This window comes from Cynoglossus semilaevis, chromosome 9 (genome assembly GCF_000523025.1).
Source record: "Cynoglossus semilaevis isolate Cse_v1.0 chromosome 9, Cse_v1.0, whole genome shotgun sequence".
Taxonomy (NCBI): Eukaryota; Metazoa; Chordata; class Actinopteri; order Pleuronectiformes; family Cynoglossidae; genus Cynoglossus; species Cynoglossus semilaevis.
Genome location: NC_024315.1, coordinates 1,914,239 through 1,936,689, shown reverse-complemented (window position 1 = coordinate 1,936,689; position 22,451 = coordinate 1,914,239). Strand labels below are relative to the sequence as shown.

The 22,451-nt window shown below is 43.7% G+C and overlaps 4 protein-coding genes across 5 annotated transcripts in view; 3 read left to right on the top strand and 1 right to left on the bottom strand.

Annotated features, from left to right (window-relative positions):
* LOC103383320 (palmitoyltransferase ZDHHC5-like) overlaps positions 1-8,057 on the top strand; it is a 14,058-nt gene extending 6,001 nt beyond the window's left edge. Inside the window, exons 3-11 of the mRNA XM_025058448.1 lie at positions 534-718; positions 812-984; positions 1,176-1,278; positions 1,433-1,524; positions 1,964-2,090; positions 2,222-2,330; positions 2,559-2,668; positions 3,783-4,921; positions 5,506-8,057. Of these exons, the coding sequence (XP_024914216.1) occupies positions 534-718; positions 812-984; positions 1,176-1,278; positions 1,433-1,524; positions 1,964-2,090; positions 2,222-2,330; positions 2,559-2,668; positions 3,783-4,921; positions 5,506-5,758 (2,291 nt within the window). The 3' untranslated portion in view covers positions 5,759-8,057. The remainder of the gene's footprint in view (positions 1-533; positions 719-811; positions 985-1,175; positions 1,279-1,432; positions 1,525-1,963; positions 2,091-2,221; positions 2,331-2,558; positions 2,669-3,782; positions 4,922-5,505) is intronic.
* A 320-nt stretch (positions 8,058-8,377) lies between these two features.
* LOC103383307 (thioredoxin-related transmembrane protein 2-B) lies at positions 8,378-11,371 on the bottom strand. Its single transcript, XM_008316373.3, has 8 exons — positions 11,013-11,371; positions 10,377-10,437; positions 9,948-10,061; positions 9,789-9,865; positions 9,608-9,714; positions 9,438-9,503; positions 9,201-9,330; positions 8,378-9,095 (listed from the first exon to the last, which is right to left on the bottom strand). The coding sequence occupies exons 1-8, from the start codon at positions 11,199-11,201 to the stop codon at positions 8,934-8,936; spliced, it is 906 nt and encodes a 301-aa protein (XP_008314595.1). The 5' UTR covers positions 11,202-11,371; the 3' UTR covers positions 8,378-8,933.
* A 1,709-nt stretch (positions 11,372-13,080) lies between these two features.
* Positions 13,081-19,735, top strand: tesk1a (testis associated actin remodelling kinase 1a). Its single transcript, XM_025058702.1, has 12 exons — positions 13,081-13,480; positions 14,110-14,286; positions 14,389-14,640; positions 15,477-15,598; positions 15,720-15,768; positions 16,000-16,146; positions 16,221-16,303; positions 16,537-16,627; positions 16,803-16,886; positions 17,070-17,156; positions 17,243-17,336; positions 17,449-19,735. The coding sequence occupies exons 3-12, from the start codon at positions 14,434-14,436 to the stop codon at positions 18,636-18,638; spliced, it is 2,154 nt and encodes a 717-aa protein (XP_024914470.1). The 5' UTR covers positions 13,081-13,480; positions 14,110-14,286; positions 14,389-14,433; the 3' UTR covers positions 18,639-19,735.
* Positions 19,736-20,995: 1,260 nt separating this feature from the next.
* The window catches only part of LOC103383305 (equilibrative nucleoside transporter 1-like), a 5,877-nt gene continuing 4,421 nt past the window's right edge, over positions 20,996-22,451 (top strand). Inside the window, exons 1-4 of one of the 2 annotated variants that reach the window (XM_025058381.1) lie at positions 20,996-21,369; positions 21,878-21,946; positions 22,064-22,145; positions 22,239-22,411. In XM_025058381.1, coding sequence (XP_024914149.1) covers positions 21,921-21,946; positions 22,064-22,145; positions 22,239-22,411 — 281 coding nt within the window. In that variant the 5' untranslated portion in view covers positions 20,996-21,369; positions 21,878-21,920. Of the gene's footprint in view, positions 21,370-21,877; positions 21,949-22,063; positions 22,146-22,238; positions 22,412-22,451 lie in introns of both variants that reach the window. The other variant, XM_008316370.3, reaches the window with a different exon arrangement.

The following is a 22,451-nucleotide window of genomic DNA, read 5'->3' as shown; positions in this document are numbered from 1 at the left end:
ACACACACACACACACACACACAGACACCAGTGAACTTGACGTGACTATTTCACACACTGTTGATTATGTTTGTGGTTCAGGAAATGAAGTGATGTAATCCACAACTGTTCACACCTCAAACCTCAATCTGATACATGAAACCTTTTCATAATTGTACATAAGACCTAATGATAGATTTTGAGAACAAATAAATAAATTCTCACAGGTTCATCTCAAAACTTTGGTCCCTGAAATTTCCCGACTGACACTTAATTAAAAAGGCCTTTCAAACTGCAAATGGAAAAATATTTTCCGAGGTGACATTTCACCTTGGTGATGGGTTAAAAGCAGAGGCTCAGTTTCGTCGTATCCCTGTGGTACAATGACAAAACAGACCATAAAAAAAAATTAAAAAAAATCATTGGCAGGTTAGAGGGTGGGAGTAAAAACCTCCTCCATCCCCCGGCCTGGGGCCCTTAAAACAGGAGATTAAATTGATTAAAGTGAAGAAGATTTGTAGCAGTTTGTGCTGAAAGTTGACAGTGGAGTTGAGTTTGTGTGTGTGTGTTTGTCTCTGCAGCTGAGGAGGACGAGGACAAAGACGATGATTTCCGTGCTCCCCTCTACAAGACGGTGGAGATCAGAGGGATCCAGGTCAGGATGAAGTGGTGTTCCACCTGTCGCTTCTACAGGCCACCGCGGTGCTCCCACTGCTCTGTGTGTGACAACTGCGTTGAGGTGTGAACCACACGACTCCAAAAATGCTGCAAAATGTTCTGTTTGAATTTTTAAAAATAATAATTGTGTTCTTCTGGACCTGGACCTGTGCAGGACTTTGACCATCACTGTCCGTGGGTGAACAACTGCATCGGCAGGAGGAACTACCGTTACTTCTTCCTCTTCCTGCTGTCGCTGACGGCTCACATCATGGCTGTGTTCGGCTTCGGCCTCCTCTTCATCCTCTACCATCGGCAGAACATTGACCGCCTGCACGCCATTGTCACGTATCCTTGATAAAACACCACTCTTTGGAAGATTTTACACCTATTTCTGTTTTCATTTGCACTGATGAAGTTTGGTCAGATTTGGTCAGAGCTCAGGACTCATTTCTCCAAGTGTAAACACGTGGTCGAACACCGGGTCTGTGTCCTGAATCTGGTCTCTGAACATATTCCTTGACCCTGTTCCCTCTAAGCCTCGCTGTAATGTGCGTGGCAGGCCTGTTCTTCATCCCTGTTGCGGGCCTCACTGGTTTCCACATAGTGCTTGTGGCCAGAGGCAGAACCACTAATGAACAGGTAGGAAACTCACCGTCTGCTGGACCAGGAGTCTGTTCAATTCTGAAGTTTAAGTTTTTTTGTTTTTTTTAAAAAAAGGTCAATGTAAATAAGACACAAGTCCTAAGTTTTAAGAACAGGTTTGTCATGTGCTTGACTGTCTCCCTCTCTCCAGGTCACAGGAAAGTTCAGAGGAGGCGTTAACCCATTTACCAACGGCTGTTTGAGAAACGTCTCTCATGTCCTGTGCACCTCTCTCGCCCCCAGGTGCTGCTGCTTCTTCTAATTCTTCTTCTTCTTCTAAATGTCTGAATTGTTTTATTTCCCCACCACTAAATTCAAAGACAGAAAAAACAAAAAACAGGAACAATGAGGGAACGACGAAAACAAAATCCTGTCGCCCCGTGTGGCAATAAAAGATTCGTTAAGATGGGAAATCAAAATAAAAGACGAGGAGGTTGCACTAAAACAAGTGAGAGAACATAAAAAAAGGAAGTTGAAAAAGGCGATGGTGTAAAAGTTGAAGGAACCACAATGACAGAGCATTCAAAACTTCAACAAACCAAAGGGTGTGTCAGTAAATATCTACAGCCACCATGAAATGACAAAAATGTAAATAGATTTTAAGATTTGGAACATCAGCAGTTTACAGTATGAGTCATGATTTGGTCAGTTTTTATTAAGTACTCGTGTGTACTCCGTGCAGGTACCTGGGCAGAAGGAAGGGTGTCCAGAGTGTGTGTGTGCAGCCTCCTTTCCTTCGTCCTCAGCTGACTGAGGCTCAGCTGGCAGCCAAGATCCTGGACAACGGCATTCAGGGAGAGCTGCATCGGGTAAGAAGAGCAAAGGAGTCCAGCTGCCAAAAACAACAGTCATCATAGTATCAAATGTCCAGTTCAAAGTCGCTTCACAAAAATGATCACATCAGCTGAATATATATGTATATATATATATTGTTTTCCAGTCAAGGTCCAGTTTGGAGATGATGGAGAGTCAGTCATGTGATGCCGAGCCTCCGCCTCCACCTAAACCTGAGCTGCGCTTCCCAGGAATCAGCAGAGGAAACACAGAGGGTACGGTTTGTTTTGTTTTAAATATATATTTCTTATCATCTTCTGACTCAGTCACCGCCGTCGTTATATATGTGAATATAATCAGATTTGAAGGTGTGTGTGTTTTTTAGGAAGCTGTAGCTGTAACTATTGCAGCATGATTTTGGATTTTGAACCCCAAACCTGATAAAACTTCTCCTCCTCACCATACACACTCCTCTGCTCCATTTTTGTCTCCCATTACTGCAGAATGCAGTCTGCTGAATAAAGCCCCTCCAACCCCCACCATGTACAAATATAGACCCACCTACAGCCCTGGCAAGAATCACACAGCGCTCACACATGCATATGCCAACCAGGTAAAAACACACACACACACGCATTTATATATTTATATATATATATATACATATATATATATATACATATTTATATATGTATATATATATAAATATATTTATATATGTATGTATATTTATATGTATTTATATTTATATATTTATATATGCAGCTATGCATATATAAATATACATGTATATATATATTAGTTTTTATGTATTACTTTTGTAATTGTAATTTATTACATCATTGTTTTTGTTTCATTGTTTCTATTTCAGTTTAATTTCTCTTTTTTTTTCTCCATTAATGTTCTTTTTTTTTTTTTTTTTTAATTTCCCGTCGGCCATCTTGGTTTAATTTCTCAGTGGCTTTCTGTTGATCAGTATCAGTAAGTCAATGCTCTAAAAGCTTTTTATTTTTAATTTTTTCTTCACTTGTTTCCTGTCTCTTCCATGGAGCTGTGGATGTGGTTCAGATCCAGTCGTTCACATTAAACCTGACGATGGACAAAGTTTTAGTTCAGTTTCTTTCGGACAAATGTGAAAACGACTTATTGAAGTCACTAAACCTGAAGTTGTTACAGAGATGGTTTTCACCCACTCCTGGTCCACACCCACAGCGCCCTCTGTTGGTTTCTTCTGGGTTTGTTGTTCTGACTTCTTCCTCCCTTCTAGTGTCCCTGCTGTTCATAGTCATAAATATTCCTGTGATTCCTGTAGATTCTCCTCTGTTAGTCGTCGAGAGGTTCACGTGATGAAAACCCACCGTGTCCTGTTGCTTTTAAAATTCCACCAAATGTCTGATATTCTGCACACAAATTCAGAAATGTTGAGACTGTGAATGTTGTGTAAAACAAAAAAAAAAGATTCTCAAAGATTTCACCAAAAAATCTGGCACAGTTAGTGTCCTCATTTAACCAACTGTTAAAAAAAAAAAAAAAATTCAAAGATTTCACATAAAATCAGCCACAGTAAAGAGGGTGACACCTAGTGGTAAACTTTCCTCTAAATATATTTGAGAGTGTGGCAGGTTTTTATTTTCTCTGCTCTTCTTTCCTGAGTGTCTTGTTCATTTCTCTCACTTTTCTTTTTTCGTCCTCCCCTGTTCTTTCCCCGCTCCTCCTCTCTCCTCTAGTTAAGTCGAGGAGAGAGTGTTGGCAGTGCCAGAGACTCTTCCTCCTCCACCTCCTCCCTCCTCCAGGCCAGCCAGCAGCCTGGCTTCCGCTCCCAGCCCAGTCTGGATCGGCGGGATGTTTCCTCTGACAGAGCTGGAGGTGGAGGAGGAATCGGAGTGGCGAAGCACGAGAGTGGAAGAGAGGTAGGAGGAGGGGGCATCCCCGGCTACTCCCTCGGCGGCCGCTCCTACCCTTCCTTTTCTGACCCAGCCGTCTTGTCGGGGGCAGCGTCTCGATCGTCTAGCTCCACGCACACCTCGGCGGGCACCACCCACATCTCCGAGGCAACCTCCACTAGTTTCAAGAGCATAGCCAATCAGACGCCGCCATCCCAGCATGCATCACGCAACGGAAGCTTGTCTTACGACTGCTTACTGGCCGGTGATGAATATGACAAGGGCGTGGCCGTCCCTGAGGTTTCCTCCGGGAGACCCTGCACACCGGCTGCGATGGTCAACTACAGCGCTGCCTCCTTCGCTTCCACGCAACAACGTGACAGGGAGATGCATCCCCAGGAGTCCCAGTCACCACACCATCACCACCACCACCACCGCTCCTCTCATCACCACCACCATCACCACCCCTTCCTCCATCGCTCATCCTCCTCCCCTCCTCCACCTGCGGAGAGAGAGCGCCTGGTGAGTGACCCTGGAACTTGCCAACTCTCAGCCAATCAGGCTGCTGCTCCCCATTCCTCCTCCTCCTCCTCCTCCTCCTCAGTCCAGCCTTCCCTGCACCACCACCACCGCCACTCCCACCATCACCACCACTCCCATCACCACCACCACCACTCCTCATCGTCCTCCTCCAACTCCCATCCTCCCCGCTACGGAGCCCCTCATGCACCGCCCCACCATGCCTACCCGTACCGCACCCGCTCCACTGACACCCCTCTCGGAACCACCACTGCTCCCCGCTCACCACATGCCCCGCCGCTGGGCAAGTCGCTCTCATATTCCAGCGCCGCCGCTGCTGAAATGCAATACCGGCTGGTCCGAAAGGCTTCTGCATCAGCTGGAGCGAACGCAGCAGGGGTGGGAGGAGGAGGAGGAAGTGGAGGGATGGGAGGAGGAGGAGGAGGAGGAATACAAGCACCGAAGTGAGTATGACTTTCAGCTTTTGTCTGGACTCTAGTGGTTTGCTGCTAACCCTGGAAAAAAAAACAAAACAAAGCCCGCACGTCCGAAAAACCTGACTACTTGAGTGACTGCTCCTCCTCCTCCTCTTTCCTTATCTCTTCCTCCTCCTCCTGCCAGATTTCCTGTGAGTGACTTCTTCTTCTTTAACCTTTGCTTGTCTTCATTATTCATCTGTGACCTTTCTAACTGTTGTCGTAGTCGTCTGCCTGTTTGTCCGTGGTTTCACTACACGCTGGTGCATCATCAGAACCTGTGTTCATGTGCTGATGCATCTGCGCTGATGCATCTGCGCTGATGCATCTGTGCTGATGCATCTGTGCTAATGCATCTGCGCTAATGCAGTGCCATCTTTTCTTCCATTGCCTGTTGATGCTTCAGCTTAAAAACAGAGCAGTTCATGGTGCAAAACATCAGAAGCTTCAGTCTTAATGTTTCCGTTGTTGTTTGACACACGTGAACGCATGCGTGCTGTCTGTTTGATGTGCTGTACTGTCAGGCGTTCTCCGTTGAACTCTGACCTTCTTGGTTCTGTCTCTGTGTCCAGGGATGAAGTGATCCAGATGAAACCGTTCAGTCGGACCAACGGCGGTCAGCCCTTCTCCTCCCCTGTCCGCTCCTCCCCCTCCCCCTCCTCTCCCTCTCACCCAGCGGGCTTGTCCTCACGACCTGCGACGGCGCTCCACCCCGGCTCGCCATTGACGCAGAGCCCTGCTCACAAGCCCCAGGGCGGCGGCGGCGGGATCGGGGTGAAGAAGGTGACGGGCGTGGGCGGCACCACCTACGAAATTTCTGTGTGAGTCGGGAGTCCGGCTGCCAGCTCCAAGATCAGCAGGATGCACTTTGGTCCGTTTCTGACTTTCAGGTGAACTCATCGGGGTTTTTTTGTACAAAAAGTAAACACGGAGAAGAAAGTGGAACCATTTCGATCCTTATCGGCAGGTCGACTGTACTGAACTGTTTTGTCCTCCTATTCCTGCCGAGAGCATCACAGGACCACCGGAGCTGGTGAAAGCCAAACTCTGAGTTCACACGAGACCTTCTTTTATCAGATGCCACAGTCTGGAACAACACCAACTATGATTGAGCTCCTTCTGTGAGGCTTCGTCAGTGTGGTAGCTCAGCGGGTGTGGCGGGTCTGGTTTCGTCTTGTAACTATAGCAACGTAAGGCATTGACCACTGCCAGGGTCAGGAGCTCCAGCAGAGTTAGTCCACTCTGGGTTAGGCTTTCACACCTGAACCTTCACAAAGTTTCTGACGCTGCTGCAGACGTCCAACATCACAGCAACAGTTCCTCCTCCTTTTTTTTTTTTTACGGTAATAAAACGTCACAGTCGGTGAAAACAAATCATGTTTGAAACTCAGAAAGAGAAAGGGGAAAAAAAGCTCATGGAATGAAATCTACACCTGTTTTAAATGTGCTCAGTATTTTGACATATATTTAAATACTTATGTGTTTTGACAGAGTTTTACAACAAAAAAACAGAAGTTGGTGAAGTCCACAGGGAAACCCGGTCATTGTGAATCAGGCTGCCTGATTCTTGGATCAGTAAGAAGAACAGGAGAGGGAAACGTGTCTGGTTGTATTTCCATACACATGTAGCTCAGTGTGTGGAATTGTGAGTACCGACCCAGATTTCGGTTTGTCCCTTCTACTTCCAAAAATAATACGTATGCAAACAACCTAGGGACTTAAATGTGCAGATGGATGTTAGTTTGAAAACTTCAGTAAAAATCATCTTTACTGCAGCCGGTTTCCTCAGTACTGAACCTCCAACACCACCGAGTCTAAAAAGGCAACACAATCCAGATTGTGGAGTTCTACAAAAAACGAAATGTGTTCATCATCATGTTGCACACTGCCTTTGATGCCTCTGTGCCTGCACACCAGGCATATACATAACATTGTGTGACTGCTTTCAAACTTAATTTCAACACCTGTCTGTATAGAGGTGAGACAGGTTTAGGTGGATTAGAAATAAAATCATCTACACAGTTTTGTTCCAAATATTTTGGCAAAAGTGACAGACCCCAGCAAAAAGTGCGATCTGTCCACCAGGTGGAGCAATGACATGTAACGAGTGTGTGTGATGATTGAAGTTATCTGGCACATTTGCATCACATCAGTTAGCCTCAACCTTCTGAAGCTGTGAACGTCTTACCAGTGTTGCTGCTCGTCAAGTTGCCTGACTTGTAGATGGACGGAAGGAGAAAAAAAAAGATTTAAAGAAAACCGAACTCTTTATTTATCGATTTATTCCTTGATGTGAATATGATTCCATGTTTGTACAGAATGATGTGAACTTTTTTAAATGTGGATTTCCTTTAAAAAAAAATGGCGTTCGTAACCGATGCCAGCATGCACTACTAAAACTAGCCACTAGAGGGCCGCTACATTTGAACAAATAGAAGGTAAAGAAACAAATCATATTTTGTTAATAAGGGTTGTTAGGAAAAGACAAGCTTTCCTGGACAACGGCTCATGGACTTTTTTTTTTTAAATAATTCCACGTGTTTTTATTTTATTTTACGTATTTAATTTGAAATTGTTTTATATAAATTTCTATGGAAATGTAGCTATTGAAAAGTGAGTTTTTATTATTGACTAAGGAAAGCTAGAGTCACAAGGGTGGCCCATGTGATTGGTTTCAGTTCATCTGAATTTGTGTTGTCTCAAATGTCCTGTGTCCTAACATCTCATGAGAATAAACAGGGACTGAAATCTGGTTGGTTTTATAATTTAAACAGACTGGAATGTAGTCTTTACTTCTGGAGTTCTCTGAAGAACTCTGGCTCAGGGATCTGGTCAAATGGATCATCTAAACAGACCACAGTATGGATGTGAATAAATGCTAGTCGAGGCAGCACAGAAACCCAAGTTCACTTTTTAATTAATGCTCTAACAATAACACGTGGTTCTCTCCTCCGTTTCACATACACAGGCAAGTGATCTGGAATGAATGCAGTGCAACAAAAGTTAGACGTGTCGACCACCAAAAGAAAAACAAATAGAAATTAGGTACAAAAAAAAATAGTGTCCCAAGTTGGAATCATAAAAAGGAATGTTTTCATGTGTTAGTAGAATTACCAATGATTGGGAAAAAAAATCAAGAATATCTGTTTAAGAGTTGATGAATATTAGTCCTTATCCACTGAACGTCAGGAGTTTGGACTTTTTTTTTTTCAACATTCAGAAACAGAAAATGTAATTATTAAAGTACATTAAAGAACATTTATGGACATAAGGTCAACTTTAAAAGGAATCTTCTTTTATCAAACAAAGAGGTGCTGATGTAACTCATTATAACGTGGAGGGGGTGATAATACTAAATTGTTAGATGTTACAGTTGGTCATGAAAACAAACAAATACAACTAGCTGTAATAAATTAGTCTCATTAAAAAACAAAAATAGCTGTAATAAATTAGTCTCATTAAAACAAAGCAACAAAGCAACAAATATTGTAGCATCTTGTCGGTGCTACTCCACCAGTTACCAAGTCCTCAGCTGACCCCTAAACCAGCAGTTTCTCAGTCGTCACAGCTTTAACCATACAAACGTTCCCATCACATAGTACGGGGAACTGTTAGTACCAGGAACTATTTTATGGAACAAAGCTCACGTCCACACTATTTAGTTTTGTATCAAATTATGCACCAACTTTCGTTACTGTTCCTGTGATTGAAATGTGCTCCTGGTACCAGTTCCTGCACTCAATAGTATTTAGATATGATCTTTTCATGTCAGCCTCAACACTACAGTACCAGAATCCTTCTTCTCATCGTTCTGGGTATGACATTAATTACAGAGGTTGGCGGGTGTTGAGGTTCAATGACATAACATCAGCCGTTCAAGGATCCTCTGTTGCCATGATGACACACCAACAGTACACAGATGAGGAGAGCAATGAGGAGAAGGAGCTGAACCTGGACTTTGTTTCCGTTTACCCGCTGAGCTGAGTGAAACAGATCGTCTTTATTTATCTTTCTTGGACTCGGACTCCTCCTTGTTCTGCTCGGGCTCCTCCTCCTCGGGCAGCGGTGGGAACTTGGACAGGTTCGCCTTATCCTCCTTCTTGCTGAGTTTCTTGGACTTCTGGTAGAGTTCGTTTAGGTTGAACTCCCGAATGATGTTCTCCTGGTGCAGGAGGTGAACATGTTAAAACGGTCTGGGTGTAACGGGTGTGATGTGTCTGAGGAATTCGATTTGATGTATTCCATGTACCCTGTACACTAAACTCACCTCCGTGAAACTCCAGGATACTGCTCTGCCTTTCTTGTCCACCTGGGGGCGTCGCATCACCTCTTTCCCACCTTGGAACAACACCAGAGAGGGGAGCTGCTTAGAGAGCGGTGATGTAGACACTTTGTACCTGCACAAAACAAATGAATGGAAGACTTAATCAAAGTTAAAGAGATGAGGAGCTAAAGGTTCTGTCCTTTCTGCTGAACAGGACCAAAACCCTGAGACATGTCTTACTTTTTGGAAACCTCTCCATATCGTCCAATGTCCACTTTACCAAACTTGAGACCAGCACAGTTATACCTGGAAAATCAAGCAGCAGAATAACCAGTTTAAACACTTTGGAAACCTTCACTGGTTGACGTCAGAGTGTGAATTTCCTCAAGGTCATTGATAAGACGTCTCACTTGAGAGAAAGGTCGGCGTAGACTGAGGCGAAGGACTGGCACTCTGGAGACCAGTTAGCAAAGAACTCCACGATCCAGGTCACGCGATTGTCTTTGTCCAGCTCATCCTGTGAGTGGCCGTGAGTTAGATCTCTGCTCATGTTCACATATTCCTTAGATATTTATCAAAATGTTTACTCACGTCAATGGTTTTGTCACTGAAGTATTTGATGTACTCCGGTCCCATGTAAATAGGTGGTTTACAGGTCATCAGAAGCACTGAGGGAAATCAGAATAACAGTTAGAAATTCATCGCAGTTCTTAGTCCAATGCCTCAGGTCAGTGTCCTCCGTTTCCTCACCCAAACAGAGCGTCAGGTAGAGGATTCCCATCCTGACGTCCAGTCTGAAGAACAGGATGACATTTGCCACTTTGCTGAACAGGATGATGTTTCCCACATGCTGTTCCACAGTTACTGAGACAGGGAGACAGACACAGAGACACGTTGATGCTAACTGTTTATGATACTAGGTCACGTCAATCACAAATGCTAACACGCTGAAAAGACTGTGAGCGACAACAAAAACAAGATCAGATCAGACAATAAGTAAGAGTAAGTCTCTGAATCACTGGTTCTCAAACTATGGTATGCTTAACACGATTGGTACTTGGGCTCACCCTGGTGGCATGCAGGGGAATGTGTGTTGTTGTCCAAATAGTGGGAGGACATAAAGGAAATGGTTTGTTTACTTCCTGCTTACTTTGAGGACCACAAAAGAAAAGTACTCACTGGCACGACGGTTCTTCATCATGACAATGGCACTGAGAAACATGAGGATCTCCACTTCTCTCTGTGAACAAAATGGTGACATGCTATTACACTGATGATTATTACTCTTACAATCAATTAGTAATCAAATAAAACGGTTAAAAAATGATCTAAAGGTTAAGTTTTTCTACCAGTCCATCGATTTTAACGATTTTTTCCGTGTGAGAATATTCTGGTGTTTTTGCTCCTTGATGCATCTTGTTAAATAATCTTGGGTATTTCTACTTCCGGTAAATGTCGAGCCGTGCAGATGTTTAGTACACCTGTTTCTTTGAGAAAGTGGGCGGGGCAAACTCTGGACTTAAAACTACATACAAGATGGCGCCGCCCTTGTACGAGGCTATGGCGATATATATGGCTAGTATGGGAAGAATGTCTACTTTTTAAGTATCAGAATTGTTAATAGACTATGGTATGGGGAGTTACATGGAAAACACCTAATGTAACGTCTTCAAGAATAAAATAAGAAAACATTGTTTAAATGACGATAACACTTATCGGCAAAAAAATGCCATTAAATCACCACATAATTAAGTGGAAATCCAATACTGTCATGTGTTCCCTGGCTCACAGAATAAAGCAGAACAGTCTACTGACCCAGTCGAAGTCGCAGGAGTTCCCGTCCTCTCTCTGTGTAGCTAAATGGTCGCAGACTCCCGGCGTCTTGCGAATAGCGAGGAAAGCGAGGGACATGAAGAGAGATGCGATGTAATAGGGCTTCAGCAGCCATTTGTACACCTGCGGAAGATGGTAGAGGAAGGCCAAGAGTGGCGTCAACAGAGCCATTATTGGTTCCAAAAGGTACAACAGCGTCTATGTAAAATTCGGTTTAAAAATACGCCGAACTCGACACAGAAATGGAACACTACCACTACAGCGACACAGCGGTCAGGCCGTTAGTCTACCGTAGCTAACTCGGTGTAGCAACCGTCAAAGATGTTACTTCCTTTGAAGGTTTAAAGAATAAAAGGCTGTGAAAGTTGTTCGCTAGAATGTTTGTAATCAATATAACATTTTTAAATTCAGTTATATCGTACAAAAGAGGGTAACAAAAAAATAAAACGATCTTTAAATATATTTATATAAAAAAATAGATACAGAATTAAACACGAATACATGTTTAGCCCGAATTGTATTTTATTCTAATGACTGGAATGCTCTTATTTTGAAAATAAGCAGGCTTAACTACCGTTTAGCCATTATTTTGCACTTTTCAGTCCTCAAGCGGAGGAAGGTCTAACCTGAAGGGGTGGGAAGGTCAATCAGGACGAATGCTGACATCAGCTGTATATTGTGTACAGCCAAACGGATGTTAGTGTTCACAACACATTATAATTAATGAGCGTAATTGATTGCTAAGAGCTTTTTTTTACCAAACAATTACGCTATTTAAATTAAACGTGGATATTTGCATGTACTTGGTCTTGCGTTTCTGCTCGGAATCTCTCCAGCTTCACCAGAAAACCAAACAATTACGCTATTTAAATTAAACATGGATATTTGCATAGTGTACTTGTTCTTGCGTTTCTGCTCGGAATCCCTCCAGCTTCACCAGAAACCCCTTCAGTTCTTTGGAGTCTCTGAGGCGAATATAAATCCGATGTGTTTTCTTGTTGCGTCCAGCAGAGGGCAACGATACGCCAAAAAAAGAGAAACTTGATAAACGTGAATGGTACCCTCTCATTGCTTCCAAGCTGATGTTAATATCCAAACGGATTAATTAAACTTTATAAATTTAAAGTATTACATTTATACCAAATACAGTAGAGGTCAGGGTGTGTTTCATGCTTACTTTACTCAAATCTGTCACCTCCAATTTCTCATTAAATAGGATAAGATTTTTTGTATTAACACTTTCTTCTAAGTAAAATAGACCTACTATAGAAGGGGTGTGCAGACAATACAATGTTTATTGACAGAGATAAAGTGACATATTGACTAATTTTCCAAAGAAAAAAATACTTCTTAAACCAGCAGACCTCTTCAGGTCATGTGCCTTATTTTGGAAACAACATTTATAAACAGACATTTTTGTCTTTCCTATCCAATATGTGTGTGTGTGTTGGTACAGCAGTGACGATGCAGCAGCGTCTTTATTGTCATCACCGACAGTAACAGTGTCGTTTCCCTCATCACTACTTCCAACGTGCACAGGAAAAGCGTGTCAGGAAGAGGAGGGAACAATATATCACATGACAAAAAGAAAACAAATTAATTTTTATATTTTTATTTTTAGACATACTTCCCATGAAGATTGTACTATTGCTGAATATATTATTATATTAAAATATATTATACTATATTATTTAATTCAAATATTGCGTATCATACCAGCCATTGTTTTTTGTGGGTCACCACTTCCGGTCAAATAGCTGGTCGTGAATCTGCTGTTGGTTTTTGTAAATCTATATTTGGACCCAGAAACTGATTTCAGGTCAGTTATTTGGGATTTAATGGCCTCTAATCAGAGCCGGCGTCAAGCTAGAGTAAATCGAAACGAACAGGAAATTACTCTATCTTGGTTTAACAATAAAGTCCAAAAACGTCAATAAATATTAAAACAACGAACACAGACTAAAACCTAAAACATTACATGCATGACCAACAAAAAAGTGACACAACCACAGAAGGTGACCTTCAAGTACACAACAGAGGACGTGTATTTCTAGAACATACATAAAATCTTGGGTTAATACGGATGTTTGTTGAGTTTAACACAGGGTTTACCACTAACTACTGATAGAAAATTCTAGAAATGGGATCCGGTTAGTAACAGTCCGCCTACAAATGACATGTTAGACATAAAGGTTATCTAGCACTTTCATCCAAGAGACCAACACGCAAGCTTACAGTATATCGTTCATGCTTTTATTCTGAAAATGACCGGAAGTCCTCCTGCTCCTCCCCCCGTGTGTCTCTGCTAGTGTCAGAGTCGTAGTAAACGGCCCAGTAAACGGATACCGTAGTACGGACCCACACCCGATAATTAGTGACTCTGTTGGGGTTCATATCGCCACCAGGTATCTTTTGTCCGGCGAAAAACACGGTTCCGGTTTTAACCCGAGGTGAGGAGAGAGGTGGACCGTCATTGACAGCTACCGGTGTTGACGGTAGCCTGTTAGCCAGAGGAACCCGGGATTTCTGCGGCTTATTCCGCTTCAGTCTGATTATTTTTAAAGATGTGGTTGGAGAGGGTTGGTAATTTGAAATGGCGCAGGTCGAGTTTTAGGGCATAGGTTTGTGTAATTTGAAATGGCGCAGGTCGAGTTTCAGGGCATAGGTTTTTGTTTTTTGTTTTTTTACTGTTGCTTTAGTATGTTGTGTTTACACAGGAGTGATGTTGACTAAGCTAGTCCCGTTACATAGACATGAGGGGCGGTGCTGCTGTGAGTGATGGACATCATCACTATTTAACTTTTCATAGTGAAATGGGAAATATTTTTTATATCTAATTAGAAAAAAAATTACCAGTTGTAAATTAGGGTCGGTCTCACTGGTGAGTTAAAAAAATGAATTTTCATCTTGATAAATACTTCCTTCTGTAGGCTTCAAAACACTCATTAATGTTTTTCTTGATTATATTCTTTGACAGATAACATCTTGGAGAACTTTATACAAACAAATAAAAGGCAGGGAACGATCACAGATGTATGTTATCAGTTCTGTTGTCAAACGTCTCCATTTTCTCACCCAGGTACTGGCTTCATGATACCTACTGTCAGGACAATGCAACTGCACCACTCAGCTACCTGCTAGCTAACAGGATGCCACAGGAGAAGAAGCCTCCTGTTCTCAAGGAATTTCTCAGAGCCAATACGAAAGTGAAGCATGGAGATGTGGAATTAGTCTGACCGTTCCAGGTTTCTAAAGAGTGAGAATCCACATGAAGACAGTATGACTAATTGTCCGGCCTTTTTTACCTCAAGTACAATGAGTGACCACCCAAGTTCCAAGGTACCATTTTTCCTCTAAGGCAACCGAGCGACTAGACTTTGGTGGCCTTCAACAAAAGAGCACAATGGACCACCACACGGAGTGCTGCTTCTGTGACGCCGATGAAATATATGGTGGTCCAGATGAACCGCCGCTCCATAGTGTCCACCTGCCCAACCGGATACGCCCATCCTCGTACCGAGCCCTGAGGAGCGCTGTGTCCAGTCTGGCCCGCATAGACGACTTCTTCTGTGAGAAGATTGGTTCTGGTTTCTTCTCGGAGGTCTTTAAGGTAAGAAGTGGTGACTATGGATCAGTTTAATCCAGACTAGTGATGCACTGGGCACAATAACACAGCCTGTGGTCCACGTACACACACTGTCTAAATGTCGAGATAATGCTGAATTTTTAAACTCTACACAGTTTTAAAACAAGATCTTTTATATCTTACAGTAACACCGAGCTAAGCTAGGATAATCCTGCCAACCACCACAATTTTATTTCTTTGGGTTTTAGGCATAGAGTGAATAAAAGAAATTTACAGACCAAACTCCAATGCAGAAACACAAACACAAACACACACATAACACTTAATGTAAGAAATAAAAAACTACCAAGGTGATTATTTTATAAGACTCAATTATTAATATTCCTTTGGTCAATTCTCACACTTTACACCTTTAAACCTTTTATATGTGCTTACTGTATATATGTGCGTGCAGACTGTCAGCCACCGACTGAGGCCTCTATAATGGCCCAGTGGATTTGTTGCATCACAGTGTTGGGAAATCCAGAAAGCCTATTAGTACCCCTGCTATTAATACACACACACACACTCACACACACTCACCGGTCCAGACGCCGGACGAACAGAGTGTCAGTGACCCTCGTTTCCAGACAGAGTCAAAGATCTGCGGCCCCTTCACTGACTGAAGTCACTCATGGCTAAAATGGCTAAAAAAACAATATATATGTGTGTGTATATATATGTGTATATATATATATATGCACACACAGACTTGTCATCCAGCAGATTTTTTATGGCAAATATATGTGTATATATTAAAACATAATACCCTGCGTATTGACCCCTCGTTGACCCCGTGATGGTCCCTGCCTTTCATCCAGGTGCAGCACCACATCACAGGGCAGGTGATGGCACTGAAAATGAACACACTGGCCAGCAACAAAGCTAACATGCTACGAGAGGTGCAGCTAATGAATAGACTCTCTCATCCCAACATCCTCAGGTTGGTAATGTTATATATTTATACCTGACACAAAAACATATATAAAGTTGAACAGTGCTGGTTCTGCCCTCCCTCCCCCCGTCTCTCCCCGGTGCAGTCACAGACTCTTTTTTTTTTCCAGGTTTCTTGGGGTTTGTGTCCATGAAGGTCAACTTCACGCTCTGACTGAGGTAAAACCATGTGGTTTATATTTATCTCTGCTCGTTTGATTGTCTGAAATATGAGATATTTTTGTAAGTCTCAGGGGCCACACGGCTGAAGGATGGTTTTAAAATGTATTCTTTACCTCAAACCATACAAAATATGTAATGTTTATTGTTGCTTGTATCGAAAAATGTGATTTTCCCAAAAATATTCAGTGTACAGCAGTGAACTCATGTGTTCTGTTTTCTTCTATAAAGTACATAAATGGAGGAAACCTGGAGCAGCTGCTGGACAGCGACCTGTTCCTGTCCTGGGGCGTCAGGATCGGTCTGTCTCGGGACATCGCCCGAGGGCTGCAGTACCTGCACAGCAAGGGCATCTTCCACAGAGACCTCACCTCCAAGGTAGAGCAGCCCAGAGTCTTTAGATGTTTCCTCCTCCAGAACACCTCTAACCTCCGGCTCTTCTCCCTCTGCAGAACTGCTTGGTCCGCTGTGACAACGGTGTGTTCACTGCAGTGGTCGGGGACTTCGGCCTGGCAGAGAAGATCCCTGATTACAGGTCAGCCCTGAGGTGTTTACTGGGTTAAATGTTAAATGTCAGTAAATATAAACAAAGAAGAGAATCCAGATCAGAATAGATGATGTTGAAGTGTCAGATTTTAGTACATGACGTCAACAATTCACTTCTACACATGCAGACAGGTTTGTTTTGGACCTGAACTGTTCATTTCCAGCCTCAGTGTTGTGGTGGTCCACACCCTGACCTCAGTCAAACTTTGTGGTCTGTTGCAGTGATGGTGTACAGAAGCAGCCATTGGCTATCGTGGGTTCACCCTATTGGATGGCTCCTGAGGTTCTGAGAGGGGAGCTGTACGACGAGAAGGTAAATGTTGTCAGCTGCAGTCCGACGTCAGGCTGTCAATCAAATGTTTTTTTTTTAATCAGTCAAAAGTTGAAGTGGTTGTTAGTTCACAGTGGCTGATCCAGGAACTGACCCAGATTTCCTCACCTCTCCTCCCCTCCCCTCTCCCCCGTCTCCTCTCCTGCCCTCTGCTCAGGTGGATGTGTTTGCCTACGGGATCATTCTCTGTGAGATCATCGCCAGGATTGAGGCTGATCCTGACTTCCTACCCAGGACAGAGGTGAGAGTCTGTTTGTTCTCACTGCTGTTATTGTTGTTGTTGTTGTTATTGTTGTTGTTGTTGTTGTTGTTGTTGTGTTCCGTGCTTTAGTTTATTTCATGAAAATGATCACCGTTAGCCTACATCAGTAAAAGCTCTCTTCCTCGCTCTCTTCTGTGTGCGTCCATGCGTGTGTGTTTGTAGGACTTTGGTCTGGATGTGGATGCGTTTGAAAACCTGGTTGGTGACTGTCCTCCAGCTTTCTTCAGCCTGGCCGTCACCTGCTGTAACGTAAGTACGCAGACACAGACTCTGTATTGTTAATCCTGTACATTCAGATGTCAGACATGGATCTAATTTTCTGTTGTTTTGTCCAGATGTCTGCGGTGAGGCGTCCCACGTTCGCTGTGATTGCTGCCACACTGGAGAGCATGCAGACGGAGGACGAGGGGGAGAAGAGCAGTGGACGAGGTGAAAACAGGAGTTCACGTCAACAAAGACCGCTCACAGGTCTCTTTAAAGTCATCGTTGACTGCTTCCGCTCTCCACTCATTTTCACGTTTTTACTCTTCTCCACATGTAGAGCTGACGTCGGTCAGTGTCAGCCCGTACCTGCGCCGCGGCTCTCCGTGTCATCCTAACGACCAGCAGCCACTTGGCTTGGCCAGAAGTCAGTCGGACATGTTGTCTCCAGACGCGCTGACTCCTCCTCTGCTGGGAACACCGGCCAGAGTCAACCCTTTCTCTCTGAGGCAGGACCTGAACGGAGGGCGGTGCAAACTCCTGGACACACCCAGCAAGTCCGTCATCTCGCTGACCTTCACCCTCCCAGCACCTCACGACCCCTGTGTCTCCCCACACCTGCGCAGAGGGATGCAGGGAATGCGAGCTCCCAAGAGGAGGTGTCAGTCTCTTCCCTGCACCCCGGACCTCGGCCGGACTTTCACCTCTGCTAAAGACAACGAGGTGAAGGAGCAGGGTGATGAGGAGGACGAGGGAGCGGTGCACGATGACAAAAGACAGGAAACAGAGTTGTTGGTGAAGGTGAGGGAAAGGTTCCTGGAGGAGAATTTGGACATAAGTGAGAGGACGGAGCTGCTAAAGGACGAGGAAGTTCGGAGGGACTCGGGTTTTCCTGTTGAGCAGGAGTCGGTGTCTTTGGAGCGGCTGGAGGAGGAAGAAGAGGAGAATGTTTGTCTAACAGAACCCATGGACTGCACCAAGTCTCCAGAGCCAACAGAGGGGATTTTGGACGCCACCCCCAGAAGACACTTGTCCACCTCCTCATCTTTACGGACCAACGGCTGGCAACTTCCCATTACTAACGGACCGCCCTCCTTTTCACCACCGCTGCTGGTTGACAACAATAACAGTCCAGGGCTTGTGATTGGACAGCAGGTGCAGAGGGGGGGTGGGGCAGTGCGGCCCAATGGCTACAGGGGAGCCCAGGTCCTGTCCTCCGACCGTGGTGGACCCTCTGAGCAGGACGAGATCCTGTCCTGTCCCAGCTGCTGCCTGCTGGGTCTGAGTTTCCCCTCGGCCTGCCTCCGTGGTTTGGCCGCCTTTCCTGCCGCACGCAGACGGGCTTCGTTGCCACGCCAACGACCCTACCTCAACCTCAACGGCACCATCAGCGGCGGCAGCACTTTGTCGCCAACAGCTTCTGCCAGTGCGACCAAGACCCTGCTGTGCAGCAGCACAAACGGTCTGGTCGTGACCGGGTCTCTGGTTCCCCGTGAGCCTGGACGCTCACTGCCACAGGCCCAGACTTAAAAAACCAGGAGAGAAAACGATCGGCTTCAAATGTGTGACCTGCACCAGCGTGGATGGAGAAACAGGCGCTCGCCCTCTGAAATACCAACTCTACGTGACACAGTCACAGGAAAAATATGAAGACGTTTGTAAAAAGAAAAAAAAAAAGGCCAGTGGAGCTGAAAGGTCACATGATCTACATTTTCTGACAGTAATCGTTTTAACTTAAAAAACTATTTCTATTCTAACTTAGCAGTCAGCGTTGTCTCTCTGCTGCCTTGCAGTGGTTTCCCCCGGGACTGCAGGCTGAGGAGACAGACATGACTGTGGTTTAAAATGACGGTTCTGACCTTCTGTAGCTGAGCTAACACTAGATGCAGGTTGAATATTTATAATAATATTTATAAACTAAATAAAGATTTAACTACCTTTATATTTATTTACACCTATTTATTTACATTTTTATAGCAGCTAAACTGTGTGTGTGTGTGAGTGAGAGAGAGTGAAGTTAACAGTTAACTGAGAGTCTGACCTTTGACCTCTTTACGCTGTCCCTTGAGTTTTTAGAATCAAACCTTCAGGGTTTGTATGAACGGTGCTCATGTGTGCTGCTGGTGTTTTATTTGTTCTACTGAGTCAACAAACCAAGACCAGACCACTATAACGTTAATAATAGTAAGTTCTCCCATTAAAGTATATTAGAGGATTGGTCACATTTGTCATGTTGTAGGACAAATAAGTGATATCTCTGAAAATAACCAAACTGCTTCTCTACATATTCTTCATCCAAGTCTCAACTTTCATCAAGGTTGTTTTCACCTGAGAATTCCCTGTTTGTAGAATTCTTTGCACCAAGTCACAACCACCTGCTTTGACTTGAGTCAAGACCAAAGTTTCGTTTGGGAAAAGCAAAAAAAAAAAAATCAAACAAAGTCGGATCAAATGTGTTTCTTCACAAAGATCTGATGATAAGACCTGTCAAAGCTGTGTCTTCTGTTGAAGGTGTAACAGACCTGTCTTAAAACTTTTTGACTCACCCCAAACAAACCCATGTGTGTGATTTTTAATTTGACATATTTTACTGGAGCTCCAGGATCTGGTTGAAGTGGTGCCAAAAAGAGTGAAGAAAATACAGAGAGGTGAATCATGGACTCTTCATGTTGTGATGTTTACGATGAACTCACTGGAAATATGTCACTTCTCTGATGCTTTGGTTTCATGTTGCTTCATCCATTTTGTTTTTCTCCAGTCTCACTGTCTGTTACTGCCCTACAAACTACTGACACAGGAAGTAAACGACCGTACTAGTACTACCTGCAGTTGACGGTGTGAACGTGAACTCTAATGTTTTGATTTGTACACAATTAGAACATAATGTGCAATAATCTGGTAATAAACAAACGGTTGTGTGGAAACCATTGTTTGTTAGTTTGTCCCGGTCGGCTGGAGTTGTGACATCACTCGTGATGAAATGATCATTTAGATTCTGATTGTACCTGAACCTTACAGCTGAGCAGCAGAGACGTTTATTTATTTTCCCGTGTCCGTTTCATTCATTCATCTTCCACTGCTTTGTCATTTCCAGTGAAGCGGGTGAAGCTGGAGCCAATCCCAGCACTCGTCAGGTGAGGGCGTGGTTGCATCATGGACGGTTTCCCTCGAGTGTCCAACGAACCTACAGTAATCCAACATGGAGAAAACTTACACGTGAGCATAGACTGGGAATCGAACCAGCAACATGGTCATCTTCCAAGTAAGCCAAGAGCATTTACTTTATTCGTTGACCCTGTGGGATGGAATATGTGTCAAACTCAAGGCCCGCTGGCCACATGTGGCCCACCAAGTCATTTTGTGTGGCCCGCAGGAGCTTAAAAAGTGTTTAATTACCTGATAATTAAGTCCATGCTGCTGAGCTTCTTAACTCGATCTTATTTTTATTATTATTACACAGAGAAATTTACAATATTTGTAATTTGAATATATAATCAATTGCAGAAACATGTCGTAATACATTATGGAGTAGTTTTTACATTTTACAACCGGCCCTTTAAGGGGAACTGTATTGCTGATTGCTGATTTAGGGAACTCTGTAATGCATCGGAACATGTACATACACACACACACACACACACACCGAGCCGTGTACTGAACACACTGTCCTAATGCCTCCACATGACACGTACAGTTCACATACTGAATACTTCCTGTTCAAAGTTGAAATATCAACAGGACAAAAGGTCACATAAACATAAGGTTGTCCCGACGTTAAAGTTCCTTTAAAACCACAGTGATTGGTCTGTGATTACACACCGTGTGACTGACTGTGTGACTGACTGTGTGACTCACAGATCAAAAGTCTTTTAAGGAAAACAGACAGACACGATTCTGTCCAGGAAGAACTTTCTTTAAATCTATTTACTCACAAATCACTGTCGGAGTCTCTTCCTGTGACAAACTGTGGAGTTTCACTGCTCTCTTATCAGCGTCCACATTAACGTAGACACAAAGTCCAACAAACTGATATCAGGGTCAGAGGTCACCGCTGCAGACCTGACTCTGCTGAAGGGACAGACGCGGTTAAGACGACTCAGAGGGGAAAAAAATCTGCCAGAGAGGAACCAGGATTTGAGAGAACGTGACAGGAAGAATTGCACAATCAGTCGTGGATAAAGAGTGAGTGACGACTGGCTGACAGAATATTCAACAACCTTCAAGGAGTAGTTTAAGGAGATAAGGATTCAGGAAACGGCAGGTATTTAATAACCTACATTTTTGTGCCTTTTCTGTATAAATGGTTCTGTCTTCCATCTAATGCTAATTTGTGTGTTTTTACCTTTTAATGGAAGCATTTGATTTTGTGCAAAAGTTTATATGTTTATATGTTTATAGACGAACTGGCTAAAAATGTGCTTTTTAAAAAAATGTAATCAACAGTTAAATGTTGCAAACTGGGCTTCAGTTTTCCGCTTGTAGCTAACAGTTAGCATAAAAAACAAAAACAGAAAATGTTTTTGTTTTTGCTTTTTTGGAAATCTGAAAAATCAGCGTGTTGTTTTTTTGTAACCCTGACTGGGAATGATCTAAATCAACATCAGCAGTTTGGGAGTGTGTGTTTACTTGACTGTGTCAGTGTATTTACGTTCTCAAACTATGGCACGTGGCCACTAGTGGTGCCTGGACACCTTCCAGCAGCACAGTTAGGATCAAACGACCTGGATGACTAATAAAAAACTGATTCTATTTGATTTCTTCTTTATTTAAGTTACAAACTGAATCTTGGTAACAGCTACAGTTGAATCGAACATGGCCGTCAGTTCCCCGAAAGACAAGTGAGTTTTTATTCCTCCCTTCATTTGTCATCTGTCAAACATGACCGATCAGCCGAGTCGTAGTCGGTCGATCAGCAGCTGGTCTGGAGACTCGTAGCTAACGTCTATTCTTCCAAGGTATTTTGGAGTCTGGCTGATTTTCTTCATGCTCGGTTTGGGGACGCTGCTACCGTGGAACTTCTTCATGACTGCAACCATGGTATGACATCACTTCCTGTCAGACAGTTTACTCCAGGCTATGAGTTTTGATTTGACTTTGATTGACGGACTCCTCCCTCTTCTGTCACTTCAGTATTTCACCAGTCGCCTGAAAAATGCAACGCACCTGGAAGAACCGACCAATTGGACGGCGGCGGGAGCTGAACATCGCAGCGTGCTGGAGGCTAAATTTAATAGCGTGATGACATTGTGCGCCATGCTGCCCCTGCTGGTCTTTACCTGCCTCAACTCCTTCCTTCTCTCACTGTGAGTAGCACAGCGCCCCCTTCCTGGACCCCCCCCACCC